General features: G+C 33.4%; 1 protein-coding gene across 1 annotated transcript; it reads left to right on the forward strand.

Annotated features, from left to right (window-relative positions):
- The first annotated feature begins 12,330 nt into the window (after positions 1–12,330).
- LOC137741660 (gibberellin 2-beta-dioxygenase 8-like) lies at positions 12,331–20,168 on the forward strand. Its single transcript, XM_068481356.2, has 3 exons — positions 12,331–12,806; positions 19,000–19,321; positions 19,865–20,168. The coding sequence occupies exons 1-3, from the start codon at positions 12,349–12,351 to the stop codon at positions 20,096–20,098; spliced, it is 1,014 nt and encodes a 337-aa protein (XP_068337457.2). The 5' UTR covers positions 12,331–12,348; the 3' UTR covers positions 20,099–20,168.
- The last annotated feature ends 7,328 nt before the right edge of the window (positions 20,169–27,496 follow it).

The following is a 27,496-nucleotide window of genomic DNA, read 5'->3' on the forward strand; positions in this document are numbered from 1 at the left end:
TGACCAAATTTTTAATCTTTTGTTGCCCAAATAAAGTTATCTTTATATATAAAGCCAACAACCCCTTTCCAGGTGACAAGCTTCACCAAAAATTTGTGGACAAAAATGCCCCCAAAACAAAACAAAATCAAAAGCAACCCAAAATAATGCACCAAATAATGTAGGGGTATTTTCATCATTTTAACAGTGTTTTTTTAATAATTAATTCTTTTTGTACATTTTTTTTAATTAGTAACTCACAATAGGCTAGCAATAATGTAATTCAATCAGTTGTTCATTAAATATTATTTTCTCTATTTTTAAACACGTTCAAAACATCTTAAGAGGCGTGTAATGCCAGTTATAAAAAAAGTCTTTCGCATGCGCACAATAATGTAATTAAATTAGTTGTCAAATCTTTATCTATCTATAATATATAAAGCCAATGGAAAAGTGAATAGTGATTTGGTGTCACCAAGTTTCAACAAAAAATTTGGACAAACATGCCCCCATGACAAAAAAAACTTCAAAGGCATCCCAAAATAATGCATAAGGTAGGGGCATTTTCATTTTAACATTATTTTTTTAATAAGTAATTTTTTTTGTGCCTTTTTTTTAGAGAATGGAAAAGGTGAATAGTATTTTGGTGTCACCAAGTTTCAACAAAAATATTTAGACAAAAATGCCTCCAAGACAAAAAACTTCAAGGGCATCCCAAAATAATGCATCAAATAACGCATAGGCATTTTTGTCATTTTAATAGTATTTTTTAATAATTAAGTATTTTCTGTGTTTTTTTTAATCAGTGCCTCACAATAGACTAGCAATAATGTAATCAATTTCTCTATTTTTAAACACGTTCAAAACATCTTAAGATATGTGTAATGCTGGTTATAAAAAAAAAGGTCTTTCATGAATAATAACGTGATTAAATTAATTGCCAAATGAATTTTTTTTTTTTAACAAACGATATTATCTACACTAAGCGGGAGGAGGTGGGCTTAGCTTCATAATGAGCTAGCAATAATGTGATTCAATCAATTGTTTATTAAATATTATTTTCTTTATTTTTAAACACGTTCAAAACATCATAAAAGGCATGTAATGTCAGTTATAAAAAATGTCTTTCGCACGTGGATAATAATGTGATTAAATTAGTTGTCAAATGATTTTTTTTTTTTAACAAACAATATTATCTACACTAAGGGGGAGGGGGTGAGCTTAGCCTCACAATGGGCTAGCAATAATGTAATTCAATCAATTGTTTATTAAATATTATTTTCTCTATTCTTAATGTAAATTTTATATAGACTGATTTTATTATGTGAATTCAGCTACTTTAATTGGTTCATGATGGCTTCATTTACTTCAAATATTTGACTTTCCTTTTGTCAATTTACGCAAAATACATTTAAAACGTGTAAATCGCATGTAACACGCTGTGATTCAAAAAATGCCTCCTGCACGCACGTGAGTGTGTGAATGAAGGCTAGTAATATATAAAGCCAATGGTGATTTGGTGTCACCAAGCTTCAACAAAAATAGTTGGACAAAAATGCCCCCAAGACAAAAAACTTCAAAGGCATCCCAAAATAATGCATCAAAAGGGCAAGGGCATTTTCGACATTTTAACAGTATTTTTTTAATAATTAATTTTTTTTTTGTGCTTTTTTTTTTTTAATTAGTGTCTCACAATAGGCTAGCAATAATATGATTCAATTTCTTTTATCTTTAAACACGTTCAAAACATTTTAAGATGCGTATAATGCCGGTTATAAAAAAAGGTTTTTCATGAATAATAATGTGATTAAATTAGTTGTCAAATGATTATTTTTTTTTTTTTTTTTTTTTTTTTTTAACAAACGATATTATCTACATTAAGGGGGAGGGGTTGGGTTTAGCCTTATAATGGGTTAGCAATAATGTGATTCAATCAGTTGTTTATTAAATATTATTTTCTCTATTTTTAAACACGTTCAAAACATCTTAAGAGGCGTGTAATGCCGGTTATAAAAAAGGTATTTCTCACACATGGATAATAATGTGATTAAATTAGTTGCCAAATGGATTTTTTTTTTTAAACAAATGATATTATCTACACTAAGGGGGAGGGGGGTGAGCTTACCCTCACAATGAGCTAGCAATAATGTAATTCAATCAATTGTTTATTAAATATTATTTTCTCTATTCTTAATGTAAATTCTATAGAGACTGATTTTATTATGTGAATTCAGCTGCTTTAATTGATTTACGAGGGTTTTCTTTTAGCATGATCTAAGATTATTCATTTACTTCAAATGTTTGACTTTCCTTTTGTCAGTTTACGCTAAATACATTTAAAACGTGTAAGTCGCACATAGCACGCCGTGATTTAAAAAATACCTTCTACACGCACTCACGCACGTGCATGAAGGCTAGTTATATATAAAGCCAACAACCCCTTTTGGGGTTACAAGCTTCACCAAAAAAATTTGGACAAAAATGTTTTTTGTTTTTTTTGAACAAACGATATTATCTACACTAAAGGGGAGGGGGTGAGCTTAGCCTTACAATGGGCTAGCAATAATGTGATTCAATCAGTTGCTTATTAAATATTATTTTCTCTATTCTTAATGTAAATTCAATAGAATGTAGATAGAAATTGAAAGATCGATTTTATTATGTGAATTCAACTGCTTTTATTGGTTTGTGAGGGTTTTTTCTAGCATGATCTAAGATTATTCATTTACTTCAAATATTTGACTTTCCTTTTGTCCATCACGCATATAAATACATTTAAAACGTGTAAGTCGCATGTAGCACGCCGTAATTCAAAAAATGTCTTCTGCACGCTCATGAGCACGTGCATGAAGGCTAGTATAATATTAAAAACTTGAATGTAATAATTTGAAGCAAGAATTTTATGCTATGTTTTCTAGGCTTTAAGTCTTCGAAACTGTCATGTGAGTAAAATAAGGAATCATTTGTGATATGGAAGTTTTAATTTATTACTATTAAAATATAATATTAGTTAAAGTAATGAGTTTATTTAACATTTATTATCTCCATTTTCCTCAAAAGTAGTCTTAATATTCAAAGTTTTCATTTGCTAAGTGGAATGTGACAATTAAAAATCATAAAATAGACCAAAAGATTATTAATTTTAAGCTTGAAGAACCAAAACTCTCCCTATGCTATAGCCTAGGGGAGCCTTGTACTTGGCTCCATCAGTGGCTGGTGGCTTCACTACAACAGTCCACTATTTCGAAGGCCGCGAAGACTTATAGAGGCCTTTTAGCCTCCCCCTGGCCATAATCGTGTGATTCACCAGCGCTAAAAATTGAACCTGGAATGCGTTGTGTGGAATACAGATCTAGAATTTGTCTCCATTCACTGGACCACCCCTTGGTGGTTGTCCATTTTGAACCTCTGAAAGACAACATTTCTAAATTTCTAATTCTACCTATGTGCGTGTGTGACTTGCTATTTTGTTTAATAACTTCTCTAAGTGGTGGCCCTTAAGTTCAGCAAGCATGGATAGGATTTATGCAGTTGACATGGGTCTCGGTGGCCTCCATATAAAACGAGGGACAAAGAAACAGAGGAACCCTAGTTAGAAAAAGAAAAGACTTATTTTTTGCAGTACGCTTGCAACTCAACTTTAATCTTTTTTTTCTTGGAATAAAAATATCGTCACTTTATACTTTAAAATCCAATTTTCGCTCCATTACAGAGAAATTCCGTTGATTCAGTCAAAAGGTCATCAAATATGCTAAGGTGAAAGAAACATTGCTTATGTGGCATCTATTTGACAAAAAACTAAAGGATATTTTGATCAAGTCGACAAATCTCCCTCCTTCCTAAAGAACCCACAAATTTGAGTCCCAAAATTCGCAGAAAGCAGCCATAAATTTCAGATAGCAACTCCAAAATTGGATGACTACGGGAAATCGGATTTGAATGTCAGCCTCCACCATCGAGAAATTGGTCGGTCGTTTCAAGTTTAATTGATTCTAAATAGTTTTTTTATTGAATATTTCCAAAGTTATAGTATACAAGTATTTATAGGAAAGATTACCATAATTGATTCCTATAATTGATACATATCTAGGTAATCATTCCACCATATTTGCTCAAAGCAACACTGATTAGATGCTAATCCAAGGAAATATCTTTGATAATTGTTAACTTTCTCAACACTCCCGTTAAAGTTGGAGAGTGAATGTCATGAACGCCTAACTTGCTTAACAAAGAACAAAAGCGTTGCCTAATAAGGCCTTAATAAAAAAAGTCTGCCAAATGCGATGTGGATGGAACGAAACCGGTGACAATCTTTCCTTCTATAATCTTGTCTCAAACAGAATGGCAATCAATCTCATTGTGTCTTGTTCATTCATAAAACAAGGGACATGCAGTAATATGGAAGGCCGTTTGGTTATCACAAAAAGGGTGGCTAGCCCTTGATTTTAATCCGTAAATCATGACACAAACTTTGCAACGATGCTATTTCACAACACATTGCTGCCATAAACTGATACTTTGCTTCGGCTAACAATAGAGATACTGTTTTCTGACATTTTCTCTTCCATGAGACAAGCTAGTTTTCTATAAACACACAATAACTTGTGGTGGATCGTCAAGTAGGACAACCTGGACTGAGATTAGTGCCCTTTGGCATGAGATATATGAATGTGAATTTTAAATTGAAACCAAATTTAAATATATAAATGCTAACTTGAATTGTACCCATGCCATGTTGAAACATACCAATATTGACTGAAAACATACTGATGCCAAATTGATAAGTACCAATACTAATATGAAATGTACTCATGCTAACTTGAAACGTACCAACATATCAACTAGAAATGTACCATGCCAAATCAATAGGTACCGATGTTGATCTGAAATGCACTCATGCTAACTTGAAAAGTACCAACATATCGGCTAGAAACGTACCAATACTAAATTGAAACGTACACAATACCATCTACCACTAAAATATATTCCAAATGTACCATGGTACGAATACTCAAATTCGTAAGAAATATGACTAACAAATGAGGACAGAAAAGTATTGATTGACTGAGCAAAGAAATGGCACAAGTATATATCACGTTAGTAGATGAAATGGATCAATTTGATATGTTTTTATATTTTTAAAACATACTTCTACTAGATTGTAGGAAATTTGGATAATTATAATTTTTTTTTAATTGGTACATCAAATAAAACTCCGCCTGTGTAAGTTTATCTTACATTGTCGATCCCAAACAAGGATAAAGGAGGAGGGGGCGTCAGGTAGTCAACAACTGGCACTTCTATCTTATGTTGAATCCTTATGATAATGAATCTTGAACGAAATTGTGCTAAAGCTAGGTCGTCACCCATAAGTGGTGCGCTGTGTGGCCCGAGCACAGTGACAAGTGAGCAAGGGTCGCTGTATTTCGATCGGCGCCCAAATGCAGTGTTAAATGAGCAAGGGGGCCATAGAAACTTCTTTTTAAACGACTCCACTCAAAGTTGCTTAGAAGCATATGCTCCTATCAATTTTACACAGGACACGCAAAAGAAGTACTTTGACCTTATTAAACGGGGGAGGGTATAGAAGTTAGGACATGAGGGTAGAGTTCAAGAGAGTAGAATGCGTTTAGGAACATGAAATATAGGAACCTTAATGGGAAAATCCATGGAAGTAGTGGAAGTTATGGTGAGGAGAATGATAAGCATTATGTGCCTATAAGAAACTAAGTGGGTTCGTCTTAAGGCAAATGATCTTGAAAACTCAGGTTTTAAACTTTGGTGTTCGGGCACAAATAGAATGAGAAATGGTGTTGGCATCATTGTGGCAAGACTTTGACACAAGATGTTGTAGATGTTAAGAGGGTAGGAGATAGAATTATGGCAATCAACATTGTAATAGGACAAGAACTCATCAATGTGATTAGTGCGTACGCACCTCAAGTAGGGGTTGGATATGAATTTGAAGGAGAAATTTTGGGAAGACCTTGGAGACTTGGTGCAAGGAATCGCTCAGACGGAAAAGGTATTTATAGGAGGATATTTAAATGGACATGTGGGCAAGGAGATGGACAACTATGGAGGTTTTAATGGTGGCCATGGTTTTGGGGAGAGAAACGAGGATGGGGAACTCATCTTGGATTTTGCAATGTCATACGATCTTTTCTTAGCCAACACCTTCTTTAAGAAGAGAGAAGAACATGTGATCACCTACAAGAGCGGGCCGTCAAAAACACAAATAGATTTTCTTTTAATGAGGAAGAGGGCTTTTAATGAGGAAGAGGGATCGTATAAATTGTAAGGATTCCAAAGTTATACCGGGAGAGAGCTTGGCTAATCAACATTGCTTGTTGGTGATGGATATACATATCAAAAGAGAGAGAAAACAGAACAAGACCTTAAAGTGCCCAAGGACTAGATGGTGAAATCTAAAAGGTGAAAAAACAAGCCATCTTTAAAGAGAAAGTAATCACCCAATTCATTTGGGATAGAAAGGGGGAAGCTAGCCAAATGTGGGATTATGTGGCTAGTTGTATCCGAAAAGTAGCAAAAGGGGTATTAGGAGAGTCCAAGGCCTTTGCTCCACACCAAAAGGAATCTTGGTGGTGGAAGGAGGAGGTACAGACAAAGGTTAAGGCTGAGAAGGAATATTGTAAAGCCTTATACAAGGATAGGACCGATGAAAACAGTGACATGTATAGAATAGTGAAGAAGGAGGCGAAGAAATCTGTGAGAGAAGCTAAGCTAGCGGCTTTTGACGATATGTATAAGCGACTAGTTACCAAAGAGGGAGAGTTGAATATCTATAAACTAGCTAGAGCAAGGGAAAAGAAGACAAGGGTCCTAAATCAAGTGAGGTGCATCAAGGATGAGAATGGAAAGGTTTTTGTTATAGAGAATGCCGTCAAAGGCATATGGAGAAGTTATTTTCATAATCTTTTCAATGAAGGACATGAAAAGAGTACTTCTTTAGTGGAGTTGAGTAACTCAGAAGAGTGTAGAAACTACTCATTTTACCGCCGAATTAGGAAGAAATAAGTGGTTGTAGCATTGAAGAAGATGAAGCATAGAAAATCAGTGGGCCCTTGATATACCGATTGAAGTGTGGAAAGTCTTGGGAAAGACGAGTATAGCATAGCTCACAATCATTTTCAATAAGATTTTGAAAACGAAGAAGATGCCAAATGAGAGCCGAAAGAGAACTTTGGTGCCTATCTACAAGAATTAGGGTGACGTAAAAAATTGCATGAACTATAGGGGTATTAAGTTAATGAGTCATACAATGAAGCTTTGGGAAAGAATAATTGAGCATAGACTGAGGCAAGAGACACGGGTCTCGGACAACCAATTTGGGTTCATGCCAGGGCACTCAACCATGGAGGCAATTTATCTTCTACGAAGATCGATGGAAAGATATAAAGATATGAAAACGGATTTGCACATGGTCTTCATAGACTTAGAAAAGGCGTATGATAGGGTCCCAAGAGACATTCTTTGGAGGATTTTAGAGAAGAAAGAAGTATGAGTAACATATATCCAAGCTATAAAGGATACGTATGACTGCCATAAGAACTCACGAAGGACAAACTGAAAGCTTCCCTATAACTGTAGGGTTACATCAAGGCTCATCTTTAATTCCTTACCTTTTTGCATTTGTAATGGATGAGTTAATGGGACATATTCAAGATGATAATCCTTGGTGTATGCTTTTCGTAGACGATATAGTGTTGATAGATGAAACTCGGGAAGGAATAAATGCGAAGCTTAACCTTTGGAGAGAAGTGTTAGAATCTAAAGGTCTTCGCCTAAGTTAGTCAAAGACATAGTATATAAAGTGCAAGTTCAATGCAAACGGAGGCTCAAATGAGTTAGGGGTGAGAATTGGAGATCAGGAAGTGCCAAAGAGCGACCGCTTTCACTACCTAGGATCTATCATGCAAAAGAACGAAGAGTTGGATGAAGACCTCAACCATAGAATACAAGCTGAACGGATAAAGTGGAAGAGTGCATCTGGTGTGTTGTGTGACCGTCGTAAGCTCAAGGGAAAATTTTATAGGACGACAATGCTTTATGGCACATAATGTTGGGCGGTGAAGCATCAACACATACATAAAATGGGTGTAGCGGAGATAAGAATGCTTTGTTAGATGTGTGGGCACACAAGAAAGGATAAGATTAGGAATGAGGATATTCGAGGTAAAGTAGGAGTAGTTGAAATTGAAAGAAAGATGAGATAAAATCAGTTATGGTGGTTTGGACATGTGAAACGAAGGCCTATTGACGCTCCGGCTAGAAGATGAGATTACGGGACAGAGTTTCAGGGCCGAAAGGGTAGAGGAAGACTTTGGAAGAGATTCTAAGAAAAGACTTAAAGTACTTAGATCTAACTGAAAAAGTGGAAAAAAGACTTTGTTGTAGTTGTTATTGGTACATTAGATAATGTTAAATTGTTGAGCATTAAAAAATGCAATTTATAATACATGTGACACCTATAATGTAGAAAAATATTTAATAAAAGATTTAAAAAGTACAAATGTTTAATTTAACAAATAGAATAATGACGCATTTAAATCTAAACGCCCAAAATTCTTCAAATTATCTTATATCTCGAAGCACTGTAGAAAATAACTGTTAACAGTATTGGACTCCTCTGCAACTGTTAATTAGAAACTGTTCAAGGGAAAAAAGACAAACTGAAGTTGATATTTTTTTTGGTGGGGGGACACGGGGGGACGGGGGGATTAGAAACTGTTCAAAGGAAAAAAGACAAACTGAAGTTGATATGGGGGGGGCGGGCGCGGCCCAGACCAAGATGTTTGGATAAGAAGGGATGTTTGGATTCAATCAAACTTTTCTAGTACAGCTCCGATGTTAAATCACAACTACATTTGAGATATATAGATATATAGAAAAGTATGGCTGGATAAATTAATGTGTTAGATTAAATTTGTAAATTATGTAATGTGATACAGTAAAAAATAAACACGTTAATTAAAATTTAAGTGATAATTCAACTCAACAACTGTAATAGATGATTTATTTAGCATTACCCTATTATAATATCAAAAGATGGATTCGTGGCACCTATTTTTTGTTAAAGAGATGGCTAAGAGATTGGCAAACCTTAATTATTTGGCCCCATTGTGACAGGTAGACTTGGATAGTTGGATTGCATTTGGATTTCGAATTTGTAGATTGTAAAATAAATTATTATTTGTCATTAGTAACGAACACTTAAGCGTAAGTAATTTTTTTTATTTGTAAATGAGAGTTTTGAATTTTGACTATTATAAATAATGAGTTCGATACATAATTATAAAAATAACTTACATGTGATTTAGAACAAATTCTCAGCCTCCTATATACAGTTGTATAAAAAAGTACTGAATGATGATTTTAATTTTATAATTTCCACTAGAAATTCCAGTTAACTAATTAAGAATGAGCCCTAACATTGTATGTGAGACCTACCTTCATATTTTTTATCAAGCAAAATAATTCTTAGACTAAAGGGAGAGAAGGGTTTGAACTCAAACGAAGTGAGTTAAAAATGAAAATCTTATCAACCAAGACAATGCACCACTTAACATACGCACTTGATATATATATATTAGTGTTAGTTTTATGTGTCAAAATAAAAATAATCTTAGAAAAAACAACAAATAAAATTCTGAAAATTTGTTTTATAGAAAGAAAATAAAAATTCTGTAAAGTCACCAGATGTTCAAGGCTTAATTGTACTTGCACTTTTAAAACATGATCATATTATCTATACATTTTGTATGTTGACATATTCAAACGCGTCTTATCCATTTCAGCCATAGATTCCTAATCAACACACTACTACTAATCACTCCACCTAAGCTGTTGTCAATTCTATTCCACACTTCATGGCGTAGATCACTATACATTTCTCTTCGTAATGTCCTGGAATCCTAGAATTTTCTGTCATATTTAGTCAATTTCGAAGTATTGCTTTTCAAGAATGACTTAATTTGGAGCTCTGAGGAGAACATCAGAAGGTTACAGGTAATCGGGTGCACTTATTGATCATCACGGTTCATTTAGTTATTGCACAAAAAGAATGATAAAAACAGGAAAAGTCCGCACACCTGTTTTCACTTTCTATGCATTCCTGTTTATCTTGGTCTCTTCAACCCTAGTCTTAGGGTTTCATCATCCATCTTCCTAAAATCGTCTGCAAGAGAAATGGAAACATGAAGATCATAGTTATGTGTGGCTAGTTGAATCTAATTTTCAACTGACCCGCCGAAAATAAAAAATTGAAGCTAATAAATTTGTTAGCTTCGCCGGTTAAGCTGGTGGATGGATAAGTTCAACAGACCCGTACATATATAACTATTTTACACACACACACACGCACTTATAAAATTAGGTATTCTTTCAATGATCATTGTTGTAAAAACCACTCTAGTATGAAACCAATAAATCCCTCAATTAAATTGCTATCATTTTAATAAATAAGAATGATCACGTTTATTAACGATTAAGTAATAAACCAATCATTAATATTCATGTCTTTTAGTTTTCAAAATTTTGTTTATAAATTTAGTCTCCCTAGCATTACCTCGCATATTAATTTGTTATTGCTAAAAGTAGATGTCCTAGTGATTATGAATTTGTCTTAATGGTTTTAAAGTATGTGTTTGTATATACATATATATCGCCATGTGTGTGTATATACATATAAATAGCCAACAAATGGCAATATGAATGAGACTAGTGTTTAACAGTTTTTCAGGTATTTGATGAACGCACAAATGCTTATAGGCATAATTTGTCTGACCAAACAATTTTTCTAAGGGATGTTTTGATATAGACGCCTCGTTTTTAAATATCATAGACTAAACATCTATTCCTTTTGCAGATTTGATTAAACATTTTCCCTACAATTTTGGTACTTTAATTTTATTTCATTAGAAGTCTATTCACGTTATATTCCCTTTTTTTCCTCTATTGTTATGCATCTCTTATTAGGATGATTTAAGATTTTTTTTAATTTTTATTAAAATATTTATTTTAGTAAATTAAATAGAATGTAACAAAACTCATTGCTAGGTACGTTTGGTTATATCGGTACGTTTGATTATAATGGTACATCATTTGAATTTTTGGTCCATTTGGCTTCTTGGTACATTTGAATTTTTGGTACATTTGTTTTCAAAACATAAGTTTTATTACTTTTTGTCCTAATAATGAGGCATTACTTTAATTAATTAAATTTTTTTTATAGAAAGAGTCGTTAACAATGTAAAAGTTTAAATTACTTTAATTAATTAATTTTTTTTATAGAAAAAGTCATTAATTAACGGACAATAGCCTTTTTGTTAATACAAAATTATATGATTTATTGTTATTGTTTAGCATTATCTACAATAATAAGGATTTATCTCTAATCAACTAAAATTTATTCTAGAGACTTATCTACCAAAAAACAAGACTATCTAGAGCATTGTGTATGAATCAAACATATTTTTAAACATTCCAAAAAGATGAATATTCATTTTAATATAGTTTATAATTGGGTATGTTTTAATTCGGGGTTGGTACGTTTTCGTTTGACGTTGGTACGTTTTCATTTAATGTTGGTACGTTTCCATTTGGCGTGGGTGTACATTTAGATTCGAAAAGTTTAAATTTTTAGATTTAAATATAGTTGAAATTATTTAAAATATATAGCATATATTTAAATGTAAATTAATTTCAATTAATCTGAAGTAGTTCAAGTCTGAATATCTTAATCAAATGTTTCAAAAGCTTAATCAAAAACTCAAAAAGCATAAATGTTTAGTCTACAAAAGTCTAAAATGAAGCATCTAATTCTAATTTTCTCGTTTTCTAATCTAGCTTGATGATTTTACAAGGATAATCCTTGAAAGAACTAAATACATTTTAACGTTTCCGATCATTAAATTGCATTGTGGAGTAACCTTATAACTGCAACATTTGTTAAAAAAATTATAAAATTAAAAAAAAAAAAAACTTTATTCTTTTGGAAATTCAACTGTATAATGTTACCCTTTCCTATGTGATGGTATATATACCTGACCCTATATATTGTGAACACAAAGGTAATATAGGATTGTAAAAGTTGTGGATTTGCTGCTTTTATGTGATACAAGCGATATCAGAAGACATAAGAAAGAGTGTGTGCTCTTAATATATAACTGAGCTATAAATCATTTGCTTGTGCTTCATATTAAATAGTAAGTTTGTGCATATGGCTTAATTTCATAATGTTTCTAATTTCGTGGGATGTATTCAATTAATTACATCCTTATTCTTAGGGTTCAAATATTTCAAATTCTGAGGGTTTAAAAGCATGTTTCAGATTCCAAGGCAGTACTAATGGATTTCGAACCTCCATTCCAACAAACCTGGAAGGCAACACTCTTACAGAATTCCAGCCATGAAGCATTATTAACAAGTCATGATTATGACAAGCTTTCTCTTGCTGAGGAATGTGAGTTGCCTGTGATAGATCTTAGCCATCTAAATTTGGGTCACTTAGAGAGAGACAAGTGTATGAATGATATCGCTCAAGCTGCAAACCAATGGGGTTTCTTCCAAGTTGTGAATCATGGAGTTTCACAAAAAGTTATAAAGAGCATGCAATATGAGCAAAAGAGGCTATTTCACATGCCCTTTGCAGAAAAGGTTGAAAACAATTTCTTGAATTTATCCAGCAACTGTTACCGCTGGGGAAATCCACAAGCTACTTGTTTGAGGCAGTTCTTATGGTCAGAAGCATTTCATATATCACTCAACGAAATTCCAACAATGAATGATCTTCACAAGAGTCTCAAGTACGTACTTTTACTATTTCACCTTTAAAATTTTCTTTTCACCTTAATACATTCTGAAAAGAAAAAGGAACAAAAATATATGATAATATATTTGTTAATTAATTAGCCAGGCTTATGACTAAGAAACACAATAGCAGATTAGATGCTTACTTAAATTTCCGAGAATGAAGATGACGTGGATAATGTAAGAATGGTACTTTGTTTATGTATAGAATAAGCATATACCCTTGATAATGATATCTTGTTAAAATTAAGAATGCGACTCATGTTTTTTAAATTGTCGACTAATATGTATTTAGTTACAAGAAGTTTCATTAAAAGATTAACGTGTTGTGACTAAATAGTCACTTTCTTGTACTGCAATAATCTGAGTACTAAATCATCATAAACTTCGAAGTTTGAACTATAAATCTTAAGTTTACTTCTGTGATTAAGGAATTTTATTAGGTCCCTGAGATTGTGGCCAAATTAGCAAGAAATGGATCAGAAAATATTGATAGGAGAAGTTAGAATGCACCACATGAGCATTACAAATATACACAAGAGAGATTTACAATTGACCACTTAAAAGGAGTCATTTGCAAATGCCTTTTACATATCTTTGTAATAATCATATAGTGCATTTCTTATCTCTCATATCCAATTAATGTTTTGTAGTACATTCTTTCTCGTTTGCCTTAAATCCCTTGAAATAAAAAATCACTCCCTTAAAATTAGTTTAAACTATTTAATATATATCATGTACGTATACATAAACGCTTTATAAAAACCAAGTAGACGATGTATATATTTAGATTCATATGCTTTTAGTAGGTATATTTATATTCATTTTTACAATGCTACATGTCGTAACAATTAATAACATGGGAAGTTTTGGATTAACCTATTGGAAAATATAGGACAGATGATCTTGGTTATTATCAAGTAACAACATACCGATTGAATTAAATTTTAATGCGACATTATCGTAATGTATTATTTATTGGCATATTATAATATGCGTGAAAGACATAATTGATATACTGTGAATGTAGAATATGAAATTAATAAATTGCTTATAACATGAATCATTTGCTTAACATACCAGTGGAACTATTACACATAAAAACTTTTAGTCTTGAAGGACCTAAAAGCATACGCATTACCAATTGGACCATATATATTTTCATTGGTTAGTAAAATTAGTTATTTTTAGCAATATTATTGAACTCTAAACTAAACTTCTTGCGTGAGTATTTTTCTAAGATTTAATAATATCTACATTTGCAAGACAACTGACCAGTGACCAAGGAAAATGAGAAAAATCCCAACCCCTACTGCAGCATATCTACTGTTATGTTTGTGGTCTTTGTGGTGGATTTGTATCGTGGAGCTTGCGCTATAGTATGGAGGTGTTTGTATTTGTGGTAATCTTAGGAGTTTAATTTTATGTATTTTTGTGTGAATTATCTTCAGATCAATGTATTGGTGTCACGTCCTGATCCCGATGTACGTCAGGATCAACACGTGATGTCACCAAGTACCCGTATATCTAACATACCCCACCCCCGGGATATGGACAAAGCACAACTCAAGATTTGAATTGCATAGTAATTTTTTTGTTTACTCTATGGCTGCATCTAACCTCTTTGTTAGACTGCCTATGTACCCTCTGACGGGATCAAGCCATTCGTAGTTCACCATTTGTTAAACTCTGAACTTTTCGTAAAACACTTCCTAGCAGAAAACATAGAGTACCACACTACACATCAACCATAGGCCAAACAAAAGTTGTCATCTTGCCATTCAAACACACATATGTTTTCCAACACCATTCCACAATCACGTCAATTAATAATCCATACAATACACCTAGAGCGACACACTTCGGCCAAAGCCTACATCTATGAAGTTTTCTCAATTTAGACCAAATCCAACGAATCAATGAAGTCAATGATGTGATTTTGAACCACTCAACGAATCCAACAACATCAGGTTTTAGACCACTCAATGAAACCAAAATACTAAGTGGGATTTTGGACCACTAAACGGAATTCAAACCAGTATACAATTCTGGACCACTTAACGGAATTGCGGAGTAGAAGGGATTTCAGACTTCTCAATGAAATCCGAGTGGATACGATTCCGGACCACTTAACGGAATTGCAAAGTACAATGGATATCAGACCACTCAACGAAATTGCGGAGTACAATGGATATCAAACCACTCAACGAAATTCCAAAGCAGGATACAATTTCAGACCACTCAACGGAATCCAGACGGAGCAGGGAACCAGACCACTCAATAGAACCCAGTTCCAGACCACTCAATGGAATCAAGCAGAAGTCCAAGAAACATAACAACGGCTAGAAGAAACAAGACATGAATCAAGTTACTCAATTCACGAAGGCTCAACGAAATGAAACAAGCACAAGTACTAAATTTAGAACGGACCAAATAAGTAAGAAATGAAACGATATTGAAGCAACGAATCCCCATGACAATAGGTTAACGGTCCACTGCTAGCCTTCACATTTAACAAACAATCCAACATGCGTTTCAATCACATTTCACAAATATTCCCAATGCGTAAGTCAAATCACATTTCATAATACTAGATCGATGGCTAATTATTAAAAATCACATTTTAATAGAAATCACATTTATAAAACCAAGTCATATCCACAAAGGATACTAAATACAAAATCAAGGTAATAACCATATCATATATATTAAATTCACTCATCGAGATAGGTCCGCAAAGCCTCATTGAGTCTCTAGTAATACTAATTTTAGAACTTAAGGATGGTTAAAAACATTTGGATCAAAGTCAACCCCAGTAATTCAATTCATCAAGATCTGTACGTCAAATTTTATGTCGATCCAGCGGTCGAATCGTCGATTCATATAATGATAAAGTGGCGTACCATAATGAAACTAGGTTCAAACAATCAAATCACATCAAATGGATATCAAATATGAAATTAGGACATCTAATTTAACTTAAAAAGGCATCGTCGGCCCACTGGCCATGCGTCGCTGCATGTGCCAGTTTCCGGCGAATGGAAACCCAATTTTCCGACAAACTCCAAAAATTACCAACTTTTACAGAATTGTAGAACACACCAAGGGGAAGAACTTTTATACATGGGCTGAAGTTCAATTCGGCCGGGAAATACTTGAAACTAACCTCGATCCGTCAGAACCTTAGATTCGACTCCAAAACAAGCTCTGACGCCTCAACCAAACTATGGGCATTGTTCCTGGGGTTGAAAGGAGTTGATTGATGGTGGTAATTGACTGTAATACTTCCAGGAATGGTGAATCACCGCCATAGACTTCTCGGCACCACCGACGTTATTCTTTGAGAAAAGAAAGCCAATCTTTGTCGAGTTTGGGTGAAAATGGAATAGGGATCAACTGGATTCGAAGTGAGGATCAATATGGCACTGGCCCATAGTCAACGATGGCCGAAATAGGAAGATACGGTTAGGTCTGGTCGGCAGGTCGAAGGGGGTCTGGGTTTGGCTGGTTCCTCCCTCATTTCATTTCCTTTATTTCTCTCCTTTTTGGTTTGCCAATTTCTCCCCTCCTGTCCTTCCTTTCTCTTCTCTTCTTCCCAACTCAGTCGTACACGTGGCACCTAGATTGCTGCTCTAGCAAAATTGGAGCCTTCAGATTAGTGGTTAATTACTATTTTACCCCTACATTTAACCGCTAATTTCTCCTTCATTAAAACTTCGTTTCACGAACGGTTTTCATCTACGCACTTGTGAGGTCAAGCTCTATCCAAATATGTAAATAAAAATGACAAAACATATAGGAATTAAATATGTCCTCGAAAAGTCTGTTTTGTTCATTAAGGGCGTTTTCGTCTTTTTACTTATCAAAAAAAAAAAAAACTATACGCCGTAATTATAAATGCGTCGAAACTAAGAATACAAAATATGTAATTTTAAATAGTGAAATCCGAGGACAAGATTTCACAATTGGTCATTGGAGAATATATAGACTCATAGGGTATCATGTGAGAGGGTTAGATAAAATTAAAAAAAAAAAAAAAAAGGAATAGTATTTACAAAATTACTAACCAAAATACCATAATATCCATCCAAAGTAATTAAAAGTTAAAGTTAACATCTCATCAACAATCTTATCTATTTAAAATAATCATAACTATTCTAGACGAGTTTTCATATTTTGAAACTATTACATGATGTCATCTATACTATTGAAATAATTAGTAAACTCAATAAGGATAGTTAATAAAAATTTACAAATCCTAGTACTCAAAGTAAGAGATAGAGTAGAGTAGAGTAGAGTAGAGTAGAAACATATAAAAGTTTATAGAAAATAACAGAGTTTTACAAACCTTATTGTTTGCTTATTTAATAGATTTAGAATTTGGAATGGTAAAATGCATATCAAATTTCAAAAGAAGAGGGGGAATCGTCAGCAGTGCATCATGAAAGAGATTAGATTGTGAAGGAAGAATTTTTTTTAATTAAAACTGAATGATGGGTTTTAATTTATAGGTTATTGATGATATATGATAAATGATCATATAAAATATGAGTCCTACTCTCTTAAGGTCCTCATTTGAGGACTTGTGAGGACTAAATGCGTAATAGCAACAAGACTATATTAGTTTAGATTCAATAGCTTAAAATATTTGGCAACTTAAACCAAAACAAAAAATTGAGTTTTCCATTGGTTCATAGATTTTAAGTTGGTTTTGGTTTATTAAGTTGATAAATATTTCAAGCCTTTAAATTTAAACTAATATAATCTTGTAACTAGTATGCACTTGGACTTCATAAGTCTTCAAAATGAGAACTTTAGGAGAGCAGTACTGATAAAATATACTTAATTCTGCAATAGGAGGAAGATGTATTGGAATGAAAAAAGAGAGAAAGATTGAATTTGTTTCAAGCATTGCCTAATAAAAGGGTTTGCAAAGCAATAGAAATAGGTGTATACTAATCTTATTTTTTTTCAAATTCATGTTAGGTCTGGGATCATCTTGGTCCCTTTATACCTCGGCCAGTGAAGAAACATTTCATTAGCTGGGTATGAGGACTCATTGTTAGCTATAGCCTATATGTGGATGGATAAAGTACGTTTTTTTAGAATCCATCTGCATTATATGGATGGGGATTGTAGGGTACCTGAATATGTCGCATTTCGTACTTGAAGGGAGACATGTTGTCATTTGTCAATCCAGCAGGGGGACGTCTAACCCTACTACGTTCTTGCAGGCAGGCACCATCCATTGCCTGGCCTGCCACATGCATGGATCAGTCGTTATCACGTGATTACCACATATGCATAACATGCATGAATGTCTTTGGCCCGACAGGCTTTGGGTAAATTTCAATAGAGGTCATTCACAAATTCGAATATTCATACTTTACTTAGCTTGAGAAATACGTGTTTAAAAAAATTATCCTAATTTTAATCGGGTATATATGCAAGCGATGTAAAGTACGAATATTTGTATTTTATGTTGCTTGCATAACCTACTTGTCATTCACAAATATTATAATCCGTGTTTTTGTTACTGTGATAATTTCATCAACAAATATTATAAACATGTCTTTGTTTTATTGATTGATATCATGGCTTAAAACAAAAGGTCGTGTGTTTGTTTAAGATAACAATAACGTTTGTGAGTTAAATAGTTAGTTGTTAAGAAGGACGACAACTAACGGGAATCGAAGTGCATAGTTGTAATTGCCTTTTGTCAGTGTGATAAAAGCTAGCGTCACCTGCTAAAAAAAATTCATATGTTTCTCAACCGTAACTATATCACATGAGCTAACAAAACCACGTGAAAATGCTGTGCTCCTACCCCAAGTATTTTGTCACCGCAATATGCTTATGATCATAGACTAGTAAATTATTTATGGTGCGTTTGATAATTATTTTAATTTTTATTTGAAATTTTATTTGGTAATTATTTTTAGTTTTTTTTTTTTAAAAAGAGAAAATTGAAAATCAAAACCAAACTATATAAATTTTGAAAGCTTAAAAAAAATATCTTTCAGTTTTTTGTTTCTGTTCATTGGAATAAAAATTGAAAACATTAACCAAAAGTTTTTGGTTTTCAGTTGTCAAAAAAGCAAAAATTGTAGACGAAATGGTTATCAAACGACCTTAGTTTATTATTTCCCCCCAATTATTTTCCATGTTTGGTTAATTACCGTCTTATAGGTCAACAATTGAAGCATTCGTGAAGGTGGTATCTGGTTTGGCTAAAAACTTAGCTGAAATTCTGGCCCAGCCTTTGGGTGTCCAATCGATTTACTTTGAAGAGAATTGCCCACCAAGAAGTAGTTATCTTCGACTGAATAGATACGCTCCACGTCCGTTTCCTTCGCAAGTGTTTGGCCTCGTCTCGCACACTGATACCGATTTCCTAACTATAGTTCACCAGGACCAAGTAGGAGGTCTGGAAATATTTAAAGATGGAAGATGGATGGCTGTTAAACCCAATCCTGAAGCTCTCATTGTCAACATTGGGGACTTGTTTGAGGTAATATTCATATATCTTTAAGTTATATTGTTCAAATTATACTTTGTATAACTTAAGAGGGGTGAAAGTTTCAGTTTTAGTAGGGTTTTAACAAGGATGATTGTTGAAGGATATTAAAAACTAAATGATGTGGTTGTTGATAATTGAATTATTATTGAAATGTTGATTTTAATGTGTTTATGTCTTATTGGTGGCACATCATTTAGTTTGCAAATTTAATTTAAAATTTTAGTTTCTCTAGCATTACCCTTACTTTTATTAAAAAAAAAAAACAGAATAAATAAGTGTATAATCGGATTTTAGATATTGGGATTAGGTTTGACTCAAATTTTTTTATTTTTTTTATAGTTAAATAGGAACTTTGATATATATTAAAATTCAACATATCAATTTTTCGAATATATATATGGGTATTTCTCATACATATTGGGGAAATAGTATCATAAATATTTACTACATATGTTCCAATTCCAGCTTCAAAAAATGTCTCTTGGAAAACATATACCCTAATATATGTGTATTCGTATGTGTCACATAACGCAGGCCTTGAGCAATGGCATATACAAGAGCATCAAACACCGAGTGGTTACCGGACAAGAAGTTGAGAGGTTTTCTGTGGCATATTTCTACTGCCCCTCCTACGATGTAGTGGTCCGAAGCTGCGGTGATGAACCATCAACTTATAGGCAGTTCACTTTGAGGGAGTATAAACTCCAAACTCAAATTGACGTTCAGGAAACTGGTGAGAAAGTAGGGCTCTCAAGATTTCTCCTTTGAAAAACATATCTCAAAGCTGATGGCAATTAAAATTATATATATATATATATATATATATATATATATATATATATATTATCTTTCTACTTGATATATGTAAAAGAGGACAATAATCATAAAATGACGAAGTATGGTATATATGTGATGTGAACCATTTTTTCTATCTTTTATCTTTTATATATAAAGCCAGCAGCCCCTTTTGAGGACACGGCTTCACCAAATATAACATTCCTATTCAATATTATTTTCTCTATTTGCAAATACATTCAAAGTATCTTAAAAGGTGTGTAGCGCCGGTGATAAAATGTCACATCCCGACCCGGGCTCCATCACATCTCGGACTCGACTCTACCGTAGCACGATAATGTTCACTTTGGGCCCCGGCCACGCCCTCACAGTTTTGTTTCTGAGAACTCACACGAGAACTTCCCAGTGGGTCACCCATCCTGGGCTTGCTCTCACCAGAACTCGCTTAACTTCAGAGTTCCGATGGAACCCGAAGCCAGTGAGTCCCCAAAAAGCCTCGTGCTATACGGAGGTGGACATGTACATATAAGGCACATCACCCCTTCTCCGTTGGTCGATGTGGGATGTTACAAAAAAGGTCTTTCGTGCGCGCACAATAATGTGATTCAATCAGTTGTTTGTTAAATATTATTCTCTATTTTTAATGTAAATTCAATAGAATGTAGATGCAAATTGAAAGACCAATTTTATTATGTGGATTCGACTGCTTTGATTGGTTTATGAGAGGTTTCTTCTAGTATGGTCTAATATTATTCATTCAGTCCAAATATTTGACTTTCTTTTTGTCATAAAAAAATAAAAATATTGAAGCAATTCACGCATATAAATACATTTAAAATGTGTAAGTCGAGCGTAGCACATAGTGATTATAAAAATACTTTTGCACACGCGTAAGCAAATGCATGAAGGCTAGTTCATTAATAAGTGTCAACTGTCTTCCTGTTGAATTTGAAGATCTTCTCATCCTTCTCTAACAAAATGAAGAGTGTATGCCACTAATTAACTCAATGAATTTTCCTAGAGATAATCTTTTTATTTTAATTTTATTATCATTCAAAGATCATTTCTAAGAAAATTCATTTGACTTGAAGACCGTTTAGTCATCCATATGAATCAAAGAAATTATTAGTTCATTATGACGATGCTACTTATTACCATAAATATCGATTTATTCGACACATACGAATGACCACTACAAAAAAAAAAAAACACATTAATTACCAGACGGAAGAAATTCGTCGGCTAAAATGAAAAATTCGTCGCCATAAATCTTAATCAACGGACGTTCGTTGAAAAAGAGTAGTCGGGTAAAACTTGTCGCGCGTTGACTTAAATAACGGATGAACAAGTTCGTTGATTAAGTGGTGGTTTAACCAACGAAATGCGTTGTCGGGCAATAGCGTGTTTAACTGACGAAATATACCTCGTCCACTAGAACATAATTAAATAATGGGGTGAGCTTATCCCGACGGAGGGGTCGTCAAGTAAAAGAAGGTTTTGAGCGATAACAGCTCCATTGGCCAAAAGTCTATAAAACTTGGAAATATTTTAAAAGAATGAAAAAAAGTAATAAGTACAAAAATAGAAAGAAAAAAAAAATATTACATTCGAATATTTAAAAAAAAAAAATTGTAAAAATGAAAATTAATATTTACAGCCAAAAACAATTGTTCGTACAATTATAATATAGAAAAATTAAAAAAAGGAAATAGTAAACTATTGTGTTAGGGGGTCCCGTGACTGTTGAGGCGGCTTTTAGGACAGCTCTTGATACTATTGCTAGGGGGCTCCTAGTATGGTTGCCCGGTAATCATAATCCCAGAAGCTGACTAAGACTGGGATACGGCAATGAAGTACAAGCACACTAATTTCTTTTGGCGCACCAGCTCCATCTCCACATGCTGAAGTTTAGAATCAGTCTCGGTCGATGGAGTAGAGCTGGATGAAGAAGAAGGCCCGACTTCCCGAACCCGACATACTCCTAGGCTGCTAACTTTCTTGCCCTTCCTTCGTCCAACCCCGTCTATCAGCATCTGGAGAGACACCTTTGGCTCAGGTGTCAGCTAGGCCTGACAATTCCTGACACGACCCAATAATCAAACATGACACGACACGAAATTAACAGGTGTTCTAGTCGACACGATAACGAATCAGGTCGTTACCGGGTAACCCGATAAGCACCTATTAAGATAATGGGTTGGTTTGGGTATACACGTGGGTAACATGATACACGATAAGCAAAATATTAATTTTATAATTTTATAACCCTAAAAAAATACTATAATAATTATATACATTAATTTAATAATTTTATACGCCTAAAAACTATAGTAATTATATATATATATATATATTAAATTAAATATTAAAAATTGGTGACCATTGGATCGGCTTAAATATACATACCATTCAATTTCTTAAGTGTTATACGTACAAAATAAATAAATTTAAATCTACTTAATAAATAAATATATATATACACACACACACACACCATTGAACTTGATGGGATACGAATTCTACGAAACTAATTTCAACGATTCAACTGTCAAACTTGTTTGTATATGCTTCAAGATCACATCAACAAAAAATCACAAAAAAAAAAAAAAAAAAACATTCAGAGATCAAGTAACAGGACAAAACTTTTCGACAGTTATCAACGAAAAATCACGATTTAACGGTTATTTTAATTTCGATTTTGATGATTTTTTACAGCTACACTCCTTGACTCTATATGAATACAATGAATGAGCTCATCTTCAATTTAAAACATTTACACTAGTGGATAACACAAAATCTTATGTTATACTTAATGAAAGTATGAATAAACTCTTAAGTGTTAGTAAATCTATTGTTTTGATGGGATACGTATTCTACAAAACTAGTTTCAACGATCCAACCGTGAAACATGTTTGTATATACTTCGAGATCGCATACACCAAAAATTGCAAAAAACAAACATTCAGAGATTAAGTAACGGGACAAAACTTTTCGACGGTTGTAAACGAAAAATCAAGATTTAACGGTTATTTTAACTACGATTTTGATGATTTTTTATAGCTACACTCCTTGACCCTATATGAATACAATGAATGAATTCAATCTTCAATTTAAAATATTTACACTAGTGGATACCACAAAATCTTATGTTATACTTAATGAAAGTATAAATAAACTCCAAGTGTTAATGGATCTATCGTTTTGATGGGATACGCATTCTACGAAACTAATTTCAACGATCCAACCGTCAAACTTGTTTGTATATGCTTTGAAATCACATATGCCAAAAATCGCAAAAAAGAAACATTCAGAGATCAAGTAACGGGACAAAACTTTTCAACGGTTATAAACGAAAAATCACGATTTAACGGTTATTTTAACTCCGATTTTGATGATTTTTTTCAACTACACTCCTTAACCTTATATGAATACAATGAATGAATTCGATCTTCAATTTAAAATAATTACACTAGTGGATACCACAAAAATCTTATGTTATACTTAATGAAAGTATGAATAAACTCTTAAGTGTTAGCTAATTTATCGTTTGATGGGATACGCATTCTACGAAACTAATTTCAACGATCCAACCGTCAAGTTTGTTTGTATATGCTTCAAGATCGCACACACCAAAAATCGCAAAAGACAAACATTCAAAGATCAAGTAACAGGACAAAACTTTGCAATAGTTATCAACGAAAAATCATGATTTAACGGTTATTTTAACTCCGATTTTAATGATTTTTTACAGCTACACTCCTTGACCATATATGAATACAATGAATGAACTCGATCTTCAATTTAAAATATTTACACTAGTGGATACCATAAAATCTTATGTTATACTTAATGAAAGTATGAATAAACTTTTAAATGTTAGTGAATCTATCGTTTTGATAGAATACGCATTCAACGAAACTAATTTCAACGATCCAACCGTCAACCTTGTTTGTATATGCTTCGAGATTGCATACACTAAAAATCATAAAAAACAAACATTCAAAGATCAAGTAATAGGACAAAACTTTTCGACGGTTATCAACGAAAAATCATGATTTAACGGTTATTTGAACTCCGATTTTGATGATTTTTTTTATAGCTACACTCCTTGACCCTATATGAATACAATGAATGAACTCGATCTTCAATTTAAAATATTTACACAAGTGGATACCACAAAATCTTATGTTATACTTAGTGAAAATACGAATAAACTCTAAGTGTTAGTGAATCTATCATTTTGATGGAATACGCATTCTACGAAACTAATTTTAACGATCTAACCATCAAACTTGTTTGTATATGCTTCAAGATTGCATATGCAAAAAATTGCAAAAAACAAACTTTAAGAGATCAAGTAACGGACAAAACTTTTCGACGGTTATCAACGAAAAATCATAATTTAACGATTATTTTAACTCCGATTTTAATGATTTTTTATAGCTACACTCCTTGACCCTATATGAATATAATGAATGAATTTGATCTCCAATTTAAAATATTTACACTAGTGAATACCATAAAATCTTATGTTATACTTAATGAAAGTATAAATAAACACTAAGTGTTAGTGAATCTATCGTTTTGATGGGATACGCATTCTATGAAACTAATTTCAACGATCCAACTGTCAAACTTGTTTGTATATGCTTCAAGATCACATACACCAAAAATCACAAAAACAAATATTCAGAGATCAAGTAACGGGACAAAACATTTCGACAGTTATCAATGAAAAATTACGATTTAACGGTTATTTTAACTCCGATTTTGATATTTTTTTTTACAGCTACACTCCTTGACCCTGTATGAATACAATGAATAAATTCGATCTTCAATTTAAAATATTTATACTAGTGGATACCACAAAATCTTATGTCATGATGATCGATGAAAATTGAGGATTTTGTAAAAGGAATAACATGCAAGTTTTGAGTTCCATTGGCAAGGTTTAAACTTTTGAGTAAGGCTTCACAACCTTGAAAACAAAAACTCTTTCATTTTGCATATCCTTGCACATTTAATATTTTGTAATAGACTAGTAGTGTTTGGATGTTTGTTTATTAGACTCTTATTTTCGAGTGTAGATGTAGTACTTAAACAACAAATGTGTTATAATGTTTTGAAGCAATATTTTATGTGGCAATGTATGGCAAGTGCAAATTTAAGATTTTTTTTTTTTTTTTTTTTTTTCTTAACGGGTCAGGTGGGTAAAGTGACCGAACCTGTTAAGGAACCGTTAAGATAACATGTGTTACACGAAAACGACATGAACACGACAGACACAACCCATTTGCCAAGCCTAGTGTCAGCTCTTCTATAGGAACGTTTAGATGCTGCTAGGAGAGGTTGGCGAGTTACTCGTCCTTCTTCTGTACCATATAAACAAGGGATATCAATATTAAGTCAAACCATAATTATTGTAATGAAAATTATAATTGAAAAATAAGAGTAAATACTTATATAAACTCCGTCTGTGACCTCGTTACTATAATCACGTGCGTCTCCACCCAAACCACAACTTCTGGGAACTTCTCCCCAGTCTCATATTGTTCCTCAACTCGGTAAGATAGAGGTCAAGAATTGGAGTGGTGATCTTACAACTTGTTGTCCTGATTTCCTTTATTTGCCGCCGATTTTTTCTGTTTATTACAAATATATAGTTTAACTTAAGTAAAAAACAATATAAATTCAATTAAATTTGATTACCTGATACTTTTCACTCTCAAAATGAGTACACAGCCACTCCCACTCGGCATCTTCTCCACAATCTCCTTGGGTAGTTCTGCCAGCGTTGCCTAAGGCTTCAGATTTGATGTAATCGACACAACCTTTGTCCTGTTTGTTCAAGTCGAAGTCAGATTGCAATTTCTAAAAAAAATAAATGGTTAGTTTAAAACCACATAAAATAAATTAAAGAAAAAATAATATTAAATTAAGCAAGTAATAGTACACTTACCAAAAGTTGGCGGTTCATCTCCTTACAAACCTCATCCCTAAGCGTAATCCATGATTCGGTGTCTATGGGGCATTTGTTGCAAATGAGGGCACTGTAGTCATGAGTCAACAAACTGTTAACATTGGCACTTGCTCGACGGTGGTTAGGGAGGTATACAATCCGAATCCTTTATTGCGTGGTCCAAGTGATTCGGTTTGTCTTCAAGCCCTAACAAATGCCTCAAGCCTTGTTACTCCTTAGTCTGTAGGGAGGTGCCCTTCCTCCTCCACGGGCATTGATTCGATCTCTACCCTATCCTGGGAAGGGTGGAAAGTGATCGAGGCGGATGGTGGTGGCGGTTAGTGGCGACGATTGCTGTGGAGTCTCCTGGCAATTCGGGCTACCTGGGCAATGGCACAGACGAACGCACGTCGATGGCTGACTCGGTCGTAGTGGCACGTCGGTGGCTACCTGGGCAATTCGGGCTACCTGATGCATTGGATTCTCACTCTCATTTGGTACTTCATTGTCCTCTTTAAACTTGTGTTACTCCAATTCCCTTTTGATGATTCGATTTGTAATTTGTAATATGTGAGTTTGGAATTTTAATTAGGTATTTCAAAATACAACTCCTCATTGATCATGTTAATAACTTAATATCATTCTTAATGATTTCTTTTAATCTGAATTTCAGTTTTGTTTGCAAACCAAAATTGATGCGTTAAAAGGGTTATAATGTTAGGGCTTTAACTACATTTTGTCTTTAAAGATGCCACTGATTAACTCATTATTGGGCAATTATATAGTAACGTTTTCCTCATTCAATTTGTAATTATATGTCTAATATTTAATTACCCATTATCCTATATTAGACCTTTTTTTTATTTTTTTATTTCTTATATTTGTTATCATCTATTTCTCTTTCTCTAGAATTCTCTCATTTCTTATCTATGGATTCCTCATTCTTTCAAATGTTGATATGTATTCAATTATTTTGTACCAATTGAGGAATCAAGTTGTTCACTCGACCCAAGTCTTGTGAGTGTATGCTTACAAGAATTACATGTTGTTTTAACTTGGAGGGTAGGGCGCCATAAGGGGTGAAATCTACTCGTAATGATAGTGAACTTGCACGCCTCAACCTAAAATCTTGTTCTAATCAAGTATTGATGAAGAGCTGTTTCTACCCTATAAAAGATAAGTATTTGTTTGTCTTATCTAATCAGTTGTGGCAATATTATAAATTACTATGTACTAATATTTATTTTATGTGTTATTGTAGGAGAAGTAGCATTCATATCGCCAAATATTTCCAACACTCCATATGCAATATATCCGAGTAACTTTTGCTCACCACCTTCTTTGACACTACGGTGGTATCCTACTATCATCTCCATTTACTTCCTAAACCTTTGGCCACAATAGTCATGCCT

Source organism: Pyrus communis, chromosome 11, assembly GCF_041283825.1.
Source record: "Pyrus communis isolate YQ-2024b chromosome 11, ASM4128382v1, whole genome shotgun sequence".
NCBI lineage: Eukaryota > Viridiplantae > Streptophyta > Magnoliopsida > Rosales > Rosaceae > Pyrus > Pyrus communis.

Excerpts from the sequence above, each read along its gene's own strand:
- LOC137741660 (XM_068481356.2), top strand. The coding sequence starts at position 12,349 with ATGGATTTCGAACCTCCATTCCAACAAACCTGGAAGGCAACACTCTTA. Across the intron at positions 12,807-18,999 it reads GATCTTCACAAGAGTCTCAA|GTCAACAATTGAAGCATTCG; the intron begins GTACGTACTTTT and ends ACCGTCTTATAG. Across the intron at positions 19,322-19,864 it reads ACATTGGGGACTTGTTTGAG|GCCTTGAGCAATGGCATATA; the intron begins GTAATATTCATA and ends CACATAACGCAG.